Below are 16662 nucleotides of genomic sequence, written 5' to 3' on the forward strand. Positions count from 1 at the left end.
GAGGGCCCTAGCTATTGGGAAATAAAAAAGGGCTTTATGCATTAGAGGAGCTCTTAACCTTGGGTCTAGAGACCCACAAGGGATCCATGTGTTCTTTTCAGGGGCCCCATGAACTTAGATGGGAAGATTTAGCTCTTTATTTCAATATAATTTGTTTGCTTTGTAATCCTATGAGTGTTATTTTCTGCTTATTGGAATGATTAATTTTTGTCTTCAAAATTTAATTCTTGAGCATCTTCCATTTTTCCTGGGCTGACTGCTTCACCTGTAGCGTTTTCATGTAAGGCATCCTACATATTTCTCCCCAGAGTCCTTTGAAATCTGCTTTCCCCATTTCTGGGGAACATGTCACACTATGTCTAGATTTCCTTTCCTATCCTTCACAAATTCTTGGATGACATGGTCTCTTTCTCTCAGGGTTCCCATCATTTTCACCCCAGTAACCAATTTTTCTCTGCTAGTGAGAACAAGATCCAAAACAGCATTTCCATTTCTTGATTCCTTCACATTTTGAAGGATAAAATTATTATAAAAGCAAGTCAAGAAGTTACTCACTGCTCTGCTTTGGCAGAGAGTGAGCTCCTGTATACATCTATATAATTGAAGTTGCAAGCCCTCTGTCTTGCCTCCCTGCCAGGTTGTGATCTGTTTCACAAACGCCTCATCTGTTTCCTCTTTCAAAATCATTTGTTTTTCCTTTCGCTGACCTTCACCTAGAGGCTCTCTGTCATGCTTCCCTTCTCTATAATTCTCAGATTTCTTCATGACTATACTGTGGGTACCTTTTTTTTTTAAATTCCTAACGTGTTCATTTTGAATAAGGTAAACCCACCTATTCAGGGTCATGATCTAGTCATGAGTTTAATCCCATCAAGTCTCAGTGATACTTATGAGGTCAAATTTACCTGATTTCTTATGTTTATTGCCTTAACTTTAGGCATTTGAAGCCACCGATTTTCGTGCTGTCTGCTTTCTTGGATTTTGTCCCTTATGAACCTCTGGGTAGTTCAGTTGCTTTTGCTTATTCTCTTTATGGTATCTAAATTTGTGATTACGTACTTAATTAGTGTTCTCCCTATCCTGTCCTTTTTACTTTTAAGAAGACTATTTATCACATTCATACGGGACTTAGCAAATGATGTTCATAACGTCCTTTGTTAGGTATACTTCATCGTAGGCCCGTAATCTGTCATCCCTCTATTTTAAGCCATGGTCCAAAAATTGAAATCCCAGTCTTAGACAATACTTTCCAAATTAATATTTCTCTTTGGGTATACCTTGCCTTCAATACAGTGAGGAAAATATAACCTTTGTCCAAATGGTCTTTAGTTTCTTACCCAAGAATTCATAATGGTTGACATTCCTGTTTTAGATCCCTTCTCATGTCATTTGTGACTATATGAATCACCAGAAGTGAGTCATTGCTATATTTTGCAATGAGTCTTGGGAGGTTTTCTTCTATGTGCTAGATACAGTTCCTGGGAAGGAAACAGACCTCTAGGTTGTTGTCAGAGCTAGTTGCCTCAGTACCCTCAGCAGAGAATGACCAGCTGCTAATGTTCATCTTTTTTTCATTTGACACCCTTATTAGATCATCTCTCACTGTTGTGGTTCTACCATGCCATTCTTTGGAGGACAAGAAGCTTATTCTTCCACATAACATTAGCTTTCTCATCAGGAAGAGCTTCTAATATGTTTTTAAGGTCTAGTAACATAGCTCCCCTTTTCCTTTTTTTCCTTTAACATTCTTCTACTCCAACATAGGTCTCATGTCCCATTTGACCCATGTCACTTCAGGTCCCTTTTCCCCCATCCATTGAAGACTTACTTCTGTTTCCTTTAAAAACACTCATTCTCCCTTGAGGATGGAGAGCTATTCAAATGGTAGGTTTGGATGACATCTAAATTTCAGGTAGCAAACAGTATTTAATAATTAAATGCTACCATTTCCAATGCAAATGACATTTTAAGAAGCAAGAAACTAATTGCTTATATGCAAGAATTATATAGTTGCCTAAGACATGAATGATTCCTTTTAGGAGCTATTTTTCTTTAAATTGTTTTATCAACACTTTTAGTTATAATAGACCTTTTTTTTAAAGTGTTGATCCTTTTTAAAAGTCCTTGAAGTAAGTCAGTGTAAAGTTGACCCTTAAAGGATGGAACCAGTTACTCAGGCTGCCATTTTGAGTGTACAGGGATTGACTTATTGCTAATCCTAGTTAGAATATGAACTTCTATCATGTATTTTTTTTTAAACAGGGAAGGGTTCTCATCCTAATTGACCTCTGTAATAAAGTAATCCTAGTTTACAAAAGAAACTTACAGTTCTTCTAAGTTTATTAACCAATTTAGGTGCACATAATTTTAAGATTATTTTCTACCAAACCTCTAAGCTACATTGAACTAAAATTTGCTATTCAGTGACTCTTAAGATTGATTTTTCTCTGGTTCTTTCCATTTTAATAGTCATTTACAGATCAATAAGAGTGGCAATGTGTTCTGGAGTTTTGTACCTCACATCTACCACGTGAATAAATATAAACTTTTAAAGCATTGCAATTTTCCTCCCAGAGTAAGCATTTTTATTTTCTTGTGACAGATGGTTACCATACATAAAAAGAGCCAAGTTAGACCTGTTGGTTCTTCCTTGGTTTGACAAGGCAAGTTCTTGGGCACAGAAACGTTTCTCAAATGCTTATTACCAGCAGTTCAGATCAATTCAATGAAGTTACAAACAACTTCTTGCTGCTTGCTCACTCATGTCCCTCTAAATGTCAAGGACGCTTAGTAGTATTGATTTTGTCTGTTGAATTTTTGAAATTTTAAAAAGCTCTGCAAGTATTTGTCCTTTAAAAGATATCTTAAAATTTCTTCTCATGCAAGTTGCTTCTGTCACATTTACATCTCCATCATTTTGCAGTTCTTTCTGCGATGACTAATTTTAACAGTAATGCTTTTCCCCCAAAAAACACAGCCAACAAATAAGTCAACAAAAATTGCATATTTGCAAACATTTCAACTTGAAATAATCAAAACAAACAGAGCAATAGCTAAATACTTCTTTTTCCATTATACATGTGCTAGTATTATGCAAATTAGCAAGAAATATTTTACCAGGTTACTTTTTTCTCAATAGGCAACACTCATTTAAAAAAAATCATGAAGATATTTACTAATTTAATGGGAACCTCATAAAATGTTATTTATATTACTCTTTTAAGAAAGAGAATAAAAAAGATAATCATTTCATGTAATCATGTTTGTCACTTACAAATTTTCATGACCTTGCTTGGCCAAAAATATATGCTGGGTTGCATGTACTTTGATTTTAGCAGAATGGAAAGTAAGTTGTGGTCCAACTTTTAGATCCAAAGACAGGCAGCCTTTGTTCTTGGAAATGTACCTTGAGCCTAAAAGTTGTCTCTCAAGGGCGGTTAAAGAGACTATAACCATTGCCAGTAGGTAGTGGAAAGAACTCTGGTTTTGAAGTTAGAGGATTTGAATTACAAATTACATGACTCTACCACTTGCTACCTTTGTAATATTGGACAAGTCACTATACTCTTTGGATCAAGAAACTCCCCATCCATTGATATTACATCAGCCTTCCTACTCACACCTCATCAGTACCTTCTGTCCTTCTGATTGATGCATTGGTGGGCTGAGAAAATCTCCCATTTCAAGAAATCCCAGTCAGCCAAGCTCCGCTCCTTTATACTGGACAACCATCATACCCCTGGGCAAGTACATTTTCTGCCCCTACCCCCATTTTTGTATGTCACGTTCCCACATTAGATTATAAGCTCAATGAGGCAGGGATATCCCCCAGCACTTCTTAGCACAATGCCTGGTACATAGTACATCCTTCAAAAATATTCACTGACTGACCTGAATTGTTTCATGTGAAATTAGGAGCTTGGTCTGCATGATGTCTAAGAACCCTGACAGCTTTAATTTTACGATGCTGAAAAAGGCTACTCAAAAAGTGGCAATCCAAAAGTAGTGTTTAATTTTAAACCTATAGGGTGTATTCATAGCCAGGTATGTTGTTCCTTAGATTACAAAGTATGCTGTGCTATTGTTCCTGTAAATGGAGCTATTGGGGAGCAATAGTTTTCCAGATATGTTGGAAAGAGTCTTATAGTATATCCTTTCAGTAAGATACATATTTTTTGATGAACATCTTAACTAGATTCCATAGTGATTAATGTTGTTGTTCAGTGACAAAACATTTACTTCTTTCTAGGGCAATGATGATTTACTTCTCATGTGAAATAAAATTCTTGAACTTTCAATGGAGAATTTTTGTATTTCTTGGCTCAAATCTAATGACATATTCAGTAATGATGATTGAATTTTGGATATGTGCAATGTAGTTTTTTCATATTAGCTTAGATATCATGTCATATCTTCTTCATAATAATAATATCAGTGTCATGTAGAAATATGTTCTTATAGAAGTATAAACTCGCATTTGTGTTTGTGTGCCAAAACTTGACCTATTGGTACAAATTCACATTCAAATGGGAATGGAAGCTACCTGTTAGGGATATTTTAATCTGTTAGAACTGGTGTCCTGGTATCAGGTATGCCAACGTGGGAATGATTTTTGTTCTTCACATGACTTTTAAAAATTTTCAAAGTCAAATTCTCAAAGCCTTTGTGTATCACAAATATTTTCACTTGATATCATGGTTTTGTTTGCCATCGTTTTCTCAAGTTGATACCACTTTACATTTTCCTCATTGGTAGTATAGTTTCAGAGTGCCTTGATCTTCTGTTTAGTCTTGAGATACTGCTGTGTAATGACAGAATATTGACCATGCAGTTAGAATTCTTCAGTCCTGGCTCTTCTACTAAATAGCAATATAGGCTAATACCAAAACCACATCTAACAGCAAAGGGAACAAAGGAAATTTAATTTATATGGAAGAACTAACAAGTCATGACTGGGTTATATAACCTCTTTGTGCCTCAGTTTCCTTGTCTTTAAAATGAGAAGGTTGAACTGGATGACTTTTAAAGTTTTCTCCATCTCCAATATTCTATTGATTCTGGGAATGGCCTTTAATGTGTTTCTGTTTTCAGGCAGAGCTAATGGGTTGACCCATTCACTGATAAGCACATCTGTTTGCAAATGAACTAGCTTATGTACATATGCTGTAACATATATATCTGCATCCATATGGAAAATGTAATGAGTGCTTTGGGAGTAAATAGATACTCTTGTCTCCTTTTGTAGGGTTGCATGGCACACGTCAAGAAGAAATGATTGATCACAGACTAACAGACAGAGAATGGGCAGAAGAATGGAAACACCTTGACCATGTAAAGATATTAACAAATGCTTATATCAAAAATTTCCTGTCTAAGGTTAAATCTAATTTTAAAAAATGCTAGTTTTAGTACTTTATTCCTTCTATTCCTAAGAAAATATCACAATGTGAGGGCATGTTCTAAATGGAAATTCAGGGCTGGAACCATTTGGATTCTAGAAAGGAAAACTACAGTACAACTCAGCACGTAAGCTTAAGTCTTCAAAACCAGTTAAATCAGGAATCTTCCTTTTTTGTGGGTCATGAATGCCTTTGTCAGTTTGGTGAACTCTCAGAGCCCCTTCTCAGAATAATGTTTTTAAATGCATGAAATAAAATTCATAGGATTACATACAAAGCAAGATTATATTGAAACAGTTAACAAAGTACTTTAAAAAAAAAAAACAAACTCAAATTCATAGGTCCCAGGTTAAGAACCACTAAGTTAGATGAACCGTTACTCTCTACATTTAACTGTCTTTAGGGTTTTACAGGGGTATCAAGAGGGGAAAAATGAATTACATCACAATCATGCCATATACTTTGCCTTCTTGTCCATGTATTTACGTGTGTTTTCTCCCCAATAGCTCTTAAACTGTATTATGGACATGGTAGAAAAAACAAGGCGATCTCTCACTGTGCTTCGGCGATGTCAGGAAGCAGACAGAGAGGAGCTCAATTACTGGATCCGTCGATACAGTGATGCAGAAGACTTAAAGAAAGGTGGTGGTGGCAGCAGCAGCAGCAGCAGCCACTCCAGGCAGCAGAGTCCTGTCAATCCAGATCCAGTCCCACTAGGTATGGCCATTTCAAAAAGCATCGCTTTAACTCTTTTATGAGAAATAATAATGCAACTTAAACACATGAAATTCAAAAGTAATTGCTATTTTTTCAGACTTTTATATTGTCCTTGTATTCTAGGGAGGGTAGTTGAGTCACATAAGTCTCCTTTTTCATGTGAAAACATGGTCCTCAGAGCTGCCCAATAAGTCCACAGCACAACTTTCACAAGAAAATGGGTTTCCTGGTTTCTAATTCTGAGCCTTTTCTTCAAGACAACTCTGCCTTGCTGCAGTATTTTGTATTTAAAAAGTCACCTCTTAAAACACCTTAAAAAAGAAAGAGACCCTTTTCCTCTCCCCTAAAGTTTTATAGCTGGCTTAATGCTATTTGACAAATCAGCAACAGAAATGAAATAGCTATGGCATTCTCTTTGAGTGAAGAATAAAATGGTTTACCTATGATATGTTAGTGCTACCCATTTACAGCTTGTATAAAAAAATAAAATTTTAAAATGTTGATAGTTGGGTAAAGTTACAGGAAACAAAATGTGCTTTCATAGATTGCAAAAAAAATATCTGTGAGCCTGCTAACAACTTTTACAAGGAGGCACATTTTTATCTTATTAATAATGAAGTGATTTTTGTAGTTGTTTATTATTATTTTGTTTTGTTTGGGGATTTCTTTTGTTTCAGCCAGGGTGGGGAAATCCTTACCACCAATGTAGGTTAGAATGCTTTCTCTGTCTTCATCTGCTTAGGGCACTCAAGTCTTCCCCATGATCATATAGCTAATATATATCAGAGGCAGGGTATGAACTTAAGTCTTCCTGATACCCCCTCCTTCATGTAGAAAGTTGACTATTGGCCCATTGTCTTGGTTAGGCTTTTCAATAGTTTTTTTTTTTCAACAAGTCCTCTGTGATATAGGTTAACTGAGGTTAAGGGTCCAGTCAATGAACTGAATTATGCAAGGACCAAACCCCCTAGCTTGATCTCTTTATCATTTTACTGTGACCAACTACCTTACATGGTATAGATACAGGTAACAGTGGCAAAATTTGATAACCTGAAGAAATATATTCTTTGTTACATATCAAATTTTTTTACATTTTGCGGACATTACTGTATATGTAAAATTATGACTTATTTCACGTAATGGCCCTGCAAACAGAACAACTGCTCAAAGGTTATGAATTTAATATAACTAATGAACCTTAACAAAAAGTATATTCTGAGTCTATATAATCTTGAACTTTATTTTGAAGGTAAATGGGTGACATCCCTGTTGAAGGGAAGCAGGTTAAACTTCACATGAACCAAGATGAAATGAAATGAGGCTATTTAGGTTGATGGTATTAAATGAAGACCTGAGTGATAACCTTTACTTGCTCCTCTTTGGTGAGAGAAAATTGAAAAATACAAAGCCTAGCCCAAATTTTCAGCTATTTAGTAAGATTAGACAATTTGGCAAGATATTTTTTATTATCACAAGAAAATATATAGCCTTGGGATTATTGGGATAGATATTTTCTTATATCTAAAGTCATTTAGTAACCTTCAGATTTCACTTTCGAAAATAGGTTGGGCTAAAAGAACATGTTAGGGAAAAAAATATGATAAAAGTTTGTGGGCCTTTTTGTCCTGTGATTTTATACTCACAATTGTGGTGTCTAGAATATGCCATGTTTTCTAAATTATAGACTATGGTCCAGTAGAAATGTAGCGAATTTAATTTTATCCAGCTTGAATTACATTAATTTCATCTGCACATACACTTTAATGTGCTTGACTTCAAAAATTAGCCCTTGAGTGTATAGGCTAGCAATTGTACTTTTTTATGATGTCATACATATTTTAGTAACTACATAATGTAAGAAAATTTTGAGTTGGTTGGTTTTTAATTTCTGATAACAATGAAATTCTCAGGCTACCAAGGCAAAATGGATGTGGCATAAATGATATTTTGTTATTTAAATATGAGTAAGAGGTAAAGTATTCCATAGTAATTAAAATTGTAATAGAAAGAGACTGAGAAGCTTTTAAAAAAATTGTATGACATTTTAAAATAGGCTTTATTAAGGGGATTGTGTTAAAAATACAGAACCCAATTTGCTATTATTTGAGGGGATGTTGCCATTTTTGGAAGCCTATTGAACAGTCAGATAATTTAATAGTCCCAGAGTTTCTTAGGATTGGCATCTAGCACAGAGCCTCAGGGGTTGACTTTTCAGGTACATCATTGATGGATTAGGTCATATTTGTGTTTGCAGTGGAATAATCAGATCTCATTGTCCTGTAAATAATCCCATCTTCCCCCACCTCCCAAAGAATTGTTTTTTCAGGAGTGTGTACTACAGTTATATAGAGGATGTACATGATTCTTTCAGCCAATTGTCCTAGTGCTTAGGCTACTGATTGCAAATTATGGAACTAAAGAAGCTGCGTTAATATTTTAACCCATCAGACTACTATTAAAATGAGATTCAAAATATCACTCTAATTTCTATCATAAAGTAGAAATATCAGGGATGTCATTAGATCGGCATTCAAACACTATATTGTTTTTGCTAAAGATGACAGATTTTGACGCAGCGTGACGAGCATATAGGAGATTATCTCATCCCTATTCTGGTATTAGTTATTGCTTTTAGCCACTTTGGGAATGGCAAAAGTAACGTGATTAGTCTGTTAATGTGATCTTTAAAAATATGATTTTGCCCCAGAGTGATTAGGGAGTTATAGCTGAGAAGTGGCTGAAGATTCATCTTTCAAATATCTTTTTTGCTACCACTATAAATATTTGTAAATTTCATTTGTAATGACATTTCCACCCTTGAAGTCGTGTCTAGGTTATCTTGGGGAGTTTTGAAATGTTTACTTTTTAATGTCTATTTATTAAGTTTCTGATATGTATGAAAAAAAACCAAAATCAAAAAAAAAAACCCAAAACAAGCCATACCTTGTAAAATAGGCAGAGAAGTACAGGATGATGCTCATTTAAAAAAAATCCTTATGAATTTATGGTGGACTATAAGTATTTATTTGCTAGGTCATTTACTTGTCTTGGAGAACAAGTTTATGTGACTATCACTGATTGATAGCTTTTTAGCTTTGATATAATGATAGACTTGATATTTGGGCAGAAGAAATTCCTTTTCCAGAGCGCTGTTTGCCTATATGTGAATAATACTAGTCAGCCACAATGAAATAACATATATTTGACTTTAAAGCAACACGTATTGTAATTATCATGTGTGGATGTTTCAGAAGTTTTGGAAACCCTTGCTTGTTGAAGCAAACCATACCTTTAGTTCTATTCTGTCTTCCTGCACTCTCCAGCTTGCATTCAATCTTTCTTTTTCCCTTTTCAGATATTCCTCCCCTTCAATTGCTTGAGCCATTCTTTTCATCTTAACTGTATGTGTTATTACTTTTGACTATTCTGGGATCTTTGTGAGATTTTCATACCCTTCTCAGTCATCCTTTTTTCTCTGAAGTCCTAGGTTATCACAGAACAGTCGCAGTAGGAATAGAACTATGTCTATGGTCATTTTAATAATGAGGTTGCAGAGGTTGAAGCTTGACAATATATCATACCTTGTAGATCCAGACATATATGAAGGTGGTAGTGATAGGTACTATTCAATTTTCAAAATAACTTAATTTCAATTTGGAGAGGGTTGAATCTTTGTTAGGAAGTGTGGCATACAAAAATTCCTACTCTGCTCCCAAAATAAACCAACTTGAAAGTTTAGGAACTTGTTTAAAAAAATCATTAGGAAATCATGCAAGTTGATTCAATTCTTTGGTTTGATGAATTGTCCTTGGAAAACATTGGTTTTGGAAGCTATAATAACTTGAAACATTTCTCTTACAAGATTGAAGAGTTTTTCCTCAAAGAAGAGTTAGCCCTACTTAGGAACTGATCATTGTCCTTGTTTTATTTTCTCAAGAAAGGAACAATCAATTGCAGTGCTATTTGCCGCTTGTAGAAATGCTATTTTGGCTCTAACTTGTGTAAGGATAATGTTCATTGCTTAAGAGAATGATTACTATGCATTATGTCATAAGCATGTGTTCCATTGGCAACCAAGATGCAGAAATTGCGGTTATCATTATGCACTTTCATCTGGAAAATATTTCCAAAGAGTAATTCATAGGTAGGCATTATCCCTTTTTGAATAGGTGGAAAACTAGGGAAGAGAAATGCTCATCTAACAAATATGGAAAGAGACTGAGTTTTTTCAGTCTTTATCAAGAGTTGTGGTTTTCAAACTTTATGGTCTCAGGGCCTTTTTACTGAGGATTTTCCCCTCCCTGAAAAAGTTTTTGTTTACGGGGGTTATATATTTGCCATACTAAAAATTAAAATCTTAGCATTACTATGAAAATAGTTTTAACCTCGTGGGTCCTTGAAAATGTCTTGGGGATTTCCAGGGGTCACCATACCACACTTTGAGAACTACTGATCTAGAAGTAGGCCATTTTTCTCTCTATTTTTAGTAAATATTTCTATCTTTACTTTCTTAGTTTTGAGTGGTAGGTAGTAAAAAAAAAATTTACCCTAAATGTTTGCATTTAATTTTTGATCCATTTTCATCACATCTCCCAAATGAATTTGGAAGACCATTCAGCAGAGCTGAATGCATGTTGGGCTAGGGAGTAAGCATTAGTTAAATGTGTATTTTCCCCATCCTGCTTTATAAAACTATTCATTTTTGAAGACTCATTCATTGTTAGGCTTAATAGGTAACTACTGGGTTGGGCTGGTTTTTCTTAAAATGAGTGTTCAGTTTTCTAAATTGATTAGCTTTGTAAATGTCATTCTTTATAGCAATTAAAAGTGAAATCAGGAAACCATTCCTGTCGTTTGATGGCTTATGTAATAGACCTCATCATGATCACAGCCTCATTCTGTCCACTGCAGGATGAAGGCCTTGCCAAGCTTTGACCATTGCTGTCCTGGGCCATATGAGACCACATTGGTCCTTCAAAGGCTATCAGCTCATCCCTTCATGTTTATTGATGGCGGCCCTTGCTGTATCTATAATCCAATGGTCTCCATTCTGTCGTAAGTGTAGTCCATCTTCCATCTCTTTCATGCTTCATAGATTGCCCTTTCATCTTTTTTTTTCATGGTCCCCATGGCATTTTTTTCCCACATGGATTTTGTCTCCTCTGTCCATAGCTCTATGTGTGTGTCTTTGTGTGAATGTGAGTGAGTGAGTGAGGGTGTGTGTGTGTGTGTGTGTGTGTGTGTGTGTGTGTGTTCAGGAAATTCCAGACATTTAATTCAGTTAAGTGAACAATTATTAATAAGCTTCAAAGCAAAGAACATTGTGCTAGGTGCTTGGGGGTGGAAATATAAGCTTAGATAAGATGTTGTCCGTCTTCTCATGGAATTTAGCCTGGCAGAAATATATATTTTCTCTTTGAGAATTTTCACCCAATAGAATGCTAACATTATGGAAGTTTTCCAATTTTTTTTAATCATTTAGCCGTCAGTATCGCTTTTTTGTTTTTAATTGCTTGCTTTAAAAAATATTTGTGCCTTTTGTTATCTTAGGGTTGACTTCCTTTGCATGCCCCAGAACTGTACCTCCCTTGTAACAGAGAAATGCATAAACAAGAACAACTAATGCAGTTTTCTTATCTGACATTATATACAACAATATTTCCAATATGGATTCCACGACCAATGTTTTGATAGCCCTCTTTTTAAACAACTCTTAATTGTCTTTTAATTTTATAGAAACAGACAGTTTCAGCCTTCAATATCACCTTTTACAATGGTGATATATAATGATACAATCAACACTAGCATCATATGGACTTTCAGTTTGATAGAGAAAAATCACCTAGCAGAGCTGTATATGATTTAACTAAATATTTGATTTGTCTCTTTATTCCATGAATATCTATTTGCTCTGTTGCAGTAGATGTAAATGTAATAACATGGTGCTTTAGAAGACCAATTTTGTTCTTTCTGTGTAAACTTCATAGCTAAGTGTCCTTAATTGGTCATGATTGCCTATACTATTATTGCTACTTGACCCTAATCGTTCGTTTGTTGATGACTAATTACCATTGGGGGAGTGGGGAAAGAGTGGATTGAGCACATTAAAATTAGGTTGAATGAACCTAGGGAGATGATTAATTATACTTAAGTTTCTTTTGTTCCCCAAGTTTGGGAATGAAGTTAGTGGTTCAAAAGTCTGCCCTAATGCTTGTGGTGACTTTCAAGTAAGAGTTAAATTGATGAGTCATGTGAATAAAGATATTCTACACTAATTTATTTATCATTGGTGGACGTTAGGCAATTCCCCTGCATGTCTGCAGGTATATTTATTCAAGCACATACAACGTAATGATAAAATCATCTCTCAGAAGACATCAACTTTCTTTTTCTGTCACTAATTTTAGAATAAGTCTTCATTTTAAACCAATCAGGGTTTTCTAGGTAACTCAGAGGTAACTAATTTAAAAAATAGTTTTTTTCAAAATCTGGTTGGTGTCTTCACATAGTTGTGATGTTATAGGTGAGAATCTAAAACAGAAAAGTGCTCATGTGTATGATCTATCATGAGAGGTAAAAATGTCTAACTTAAGAATTTATGTGATTGGAAAGCGTGTGTGTGTGTGTGTGTGTGTGTGTGTGTGTGTGTGTGTGTGTGTTAATCAGTTCAAAATCATCCTTTATGTGAACACACTTGATTGTGCTACTTAATCTGCAAAAGAAGAAATAAGCTGCTTATTAAAACCTTTCTTCTCTTAGACCCAGATGGGTATATTATAATAATATTTGTCAAGATGTGTAAAGCAGGATTCTGGAGTCTGTAATATAAGTACTTCCATTTTTTCCCCCTGCCATGGGTAGCATCTGTTAGCTAATCAAAGACCTTTAAATCAAGTTTGGAGTAGGTGTTTATAACCATGTCCTTTTTGCTAAATATATTGCCACTAGCATTTTGAATAAAAAAAATATTTCCCACAATTGTTCAGGATGAATAGTACTCATTTTTTTCATCGACTTAACTTTTGATATTTCTTTCACATTTCTCAATATTTACATTGTATTTGGATCTGGCAGTGTGTAATTGAGGAACCAGGGTGGGGTGGGGTGAGCAGGCTGAGCTATTGTAGCCAGTGAAGTAAGCTGTTGTCTAGCATGTCTTCATTTATATCTAACTTCTCAGAAATTTTTGATTTAGATATTTCATTCTATAATTAAAGATATTTAAGCACCCAAACTGTATTCATGGTATCGGAGAATACAATCTGTTATCTCAGGGAAACCAGAATTTTACTCCTGAGTCATTTAACTTAATGGAACTCTGGACATCAGCTCATGCCCCCAATTTATCATTATTCAGGGAGTGGAAAATTATGAAGGTAATTTTTCTGTATTGTAATTTAATTCTGTTTGGACGAGCACTCCAGAAATTAGGAGAAGACAGGGTTCAAATCCTGCTTCCTACATTTGCAAGTTGTGTGACCCTGAGCAAGTACTTAACCTTTTCAGACCTCATTTTCCTTATATGCAAGATGGGGATTAAAAATCAATTATAGGGTTATAGTGAGGATTAGGTGGGATCATGTTTGTAAGCCTTTATTCAAACCACAAAGTGCTATATAAATAAGAGCTGTGAAATACTAAGTATTTAGTAAATGCTTCTTTCATTCCTTAGTATCATTATCATCATCTTCGTGTTCCTATGCAATGGTATGCCTTCCTCTATTAGCAATTGCAGCTCTTCCATGTCTTTGTAGCTTGTGGCCAGTCTTCTGGTGAGGGGTCTTGCTGAACTTAGCTAGGTTGATTCTCAGATGTCAGATGAAACAGTCTCTCATCATGTTTGCTCTTCTTGGACCCAGTCTTTTTTTTTATTAACAAATTATTTATTTTTAGTTTTCAACATTCACTTCCATAAGTTTTAAATTTTCTCCACCTCCATCCCCTCCCCAAGATAGTGTTCAATCTGATATAGGCCCTACAGATATATATAATATATATATATATTCTTATTAAATATATTTTCACATTAGTCATGTTGTATAGAAGAATTAGAACATATGAGAGGAACCAGGAGGAAGAAAAAAACAAAACAAAACAAAAAAAGAGAGTAAATAGTATGCTTCAATCTGCATTCAGACTCCATATTTCTTTGTTTGGATGTAGATGACATTTTCCGTCATGAGCCTTTTGGAGTTGTGTTAGGTCCTTGCATTGCTGAGAAGAGCTAAGTCTATCAAAGTTAGTCATCACACAATGTGGCTATTACTGTGTGCAATGTTCTGGTTCTGCTCTCTTCACACAGCTTCCATTCATATAAATCTTTTCAGGTTTTTCTGAAGTCCACCTTTTCATCATTTCTTATAGCACAATAGTATTCCATTACATTCATATACCACAACTTGTTCAGCCATACCCCAGTTGATGGACATCCTCTCAATTTCTAGTTCTTGGCCACCACAAAAAGAGCTGCTATAAATATTTTTGTACATGTGGGTTGGACCCAGTCTTTAAGAACTCATGGTCCACCCCTCTCATACCATGGGAGGATTAGAAGTAAGATTAGAAACAACAGCAACATTTTTACAAAAATATTTCTGCTTTATAGGAAATTAAGCTGGGCAACTTGCTTTGTTCTATATATTCTAGCACATTGTGATAGTAATATTATTTTTCCAGCCTAGGATTTTTCACTTGTGGTCTTGCTAGATAATTACATTTCAAATGCCAAGTTCACTCATGTTTTAATTAGTGGCTCTTTAATTAATATGCCTATTAAGATAGTGATGACTTTAAGGTTGCCTCATTCCCTTAACCCAGTCAATAAAAGTACTAACCTGCTGCTGTGAAGCCTTCAAGCTTAATACATGTTTAATTTCATTCAGAAATATTTTTATGTTCTGTTTTGCCTAAAGTTTTTATTAATGCTTCTTGCCATAACACATTTACCCTTAAATTCTTCCTTAAGTGCTCTCTGTACTCTTAAGGAGTAATTCTTTCTGTATGTTAGTGGATTGTGGCTAACTGGTTGTGACTCTTCATGTCTTTCTCTGCGGTCTCTTAATAAAAATTGAAATGTTTTTGTAGACTTTTTGTTGGGTGTAATCACATTCCCTTTAACACATGTTCAAAAGAGTGTGAATATTACCCTTTCTTTCAGGAATGATAAGTCTTTATTCTTTTTGAGTACTTACTAAACAGGATATTTAAATCTGTACCATCACCATCATCCATGTATTTTAACTTACAAAATCAGAAGATATAGGACAGCTTAAGGTCGCCTATTGATGTTCTGGTGGTAACATACATATCTTAATTAGATTTCCAGTTTTCAAAATACTAAAACACAATGAAATGTGTTAAACTGTAAAGTTATGCTGAATGAGACCATTTCAGTGCCTTAGTCATTGTCACAAAAAGTTATAGTATCTCAAACCTCAAAAGGACCAAAAAGATCATTTTGTACAGTGAACACTGATTTTGAGTTGTAGAAGATAGATGTGATATGGTGTATTAGAGAGAGCACTAGCTCTGGAATCAGGGGACTTGGGTTTGCATCCTCCCGCTGGCACATCCTAGCTGAGGTGAACAGGTCACCTAATTTCACTCGCCCTTGATTTCTCCATCTGTAAAATGGCGACTTGAAACCACGAGGTCCATTCCACCTGTAAATCTATAATCGTTTAACCCTTTATAGAATATCAGGCTCTGTCTTGACTACAGTGTACCTTGGGAGATTATGTTTTATTTCAGTTTACTGAGTTAACCCTCTTAAAATCAGAAGGGAATCTAAGGGATAATCTAGATGGACTTGATAAGAACCCGCACTACAATGTACCTGACAAATGCCCATCTAGCCTCTACTTTTTGAAGGCTCACTCTACAGTGTATCTGACTACCTCTTGAGGCATTTTTTTTTGTATTTTTGGATACTTCTAATTATTAGAAAGATTTTTTCCCCTTAATGCCAAGTCTAAACTTTCTTATTTGTAATTGATTTCCTGATATCATTATAAAGAAAACACTTTGTAAATCTTTAAATAAACACTCTGTGTGAACCTCTTTTTACTGTTGTTTGCTTTTCTCTTGAAATGATAGTACAGAAAATTTCCAGTTGTTTGAATTTATTAGTGTGTTGGCTTCCAGATAAATGAGAGTTTAACATATTCTTAATCAAAATTTCAGGTTTAAAGTGGCATTTATGCCAGCATATAATTTCTACTTTTATGTATTAGGTGTGGAAGATGCTAGACAGAGCATGCTGTTAGTTTTATTTTAAAGCATGGGGTTACAAAAAAGTGCAATCCTTGTGTTTATCATCCACCACATTTCCTATCCATGTAAGTGACTTAAGTAATTATAATATATTTGAACTTTGTCATATGCTGACTAGTTTTTCAATAAATTTCTTTCCAAGACAATCATAACCTAAGCCCACATTTTAATTTGAAATTCAAATCCTTTAAACTCATTTGAAATGACAATGGTCAATTTTAATACTAGATAAGATTCACTTAAATGTGAGAAGTAGTTGGATGTGGAGTAATGC

At 34.9% G+C, this 16662-nt stretch overlaps 1 protein-coding gene across 2 annotated transcripts in view; it reads left to right on the top strand.

Annotated features, from left to right (window-relative positions):
* RUNX1T1 (RUNX1 partner transcriptional co-repressor 1) overlaps positions 1 to 16662 on the top strand; it is a 183032-nt gene that overhangs the window by 142117 nt on the left and 24253 nt on the right. For both annotated transcript variants that reach the window (XM_036768921.1, XM_036768928.1), the window contains 2 exons: positions 5246 to 5331; positions 5906 to 6116. In XM_036768921.1, the coding sequence (XP_036624816.1) occupies positions 5246 to 5331; positions 5906 to 6116 (297 nt within the window). The remainder of the gene's footprint in view (positions 1 to 5245; positions 5332 to 5905; positions 6117 to 16662) is intronic.

The sequence above is a fragment of the Trichosurus vulpecula genome, chromosome 1 (assembly GCF_011100635.1).
Source record: "Trichosurus vulpecula isolate mTriVul1 chromosome 1, mTriVul1.pri, whole genome shotgun sequence".
Taxonomy (NCBI): domain Eukaryota; kingdom Metazoa; phylum Chordata; class Mammalia; order Diprotodontia; family Phalangeridae; genus Trichosurus; species Trichosurus vulpecula.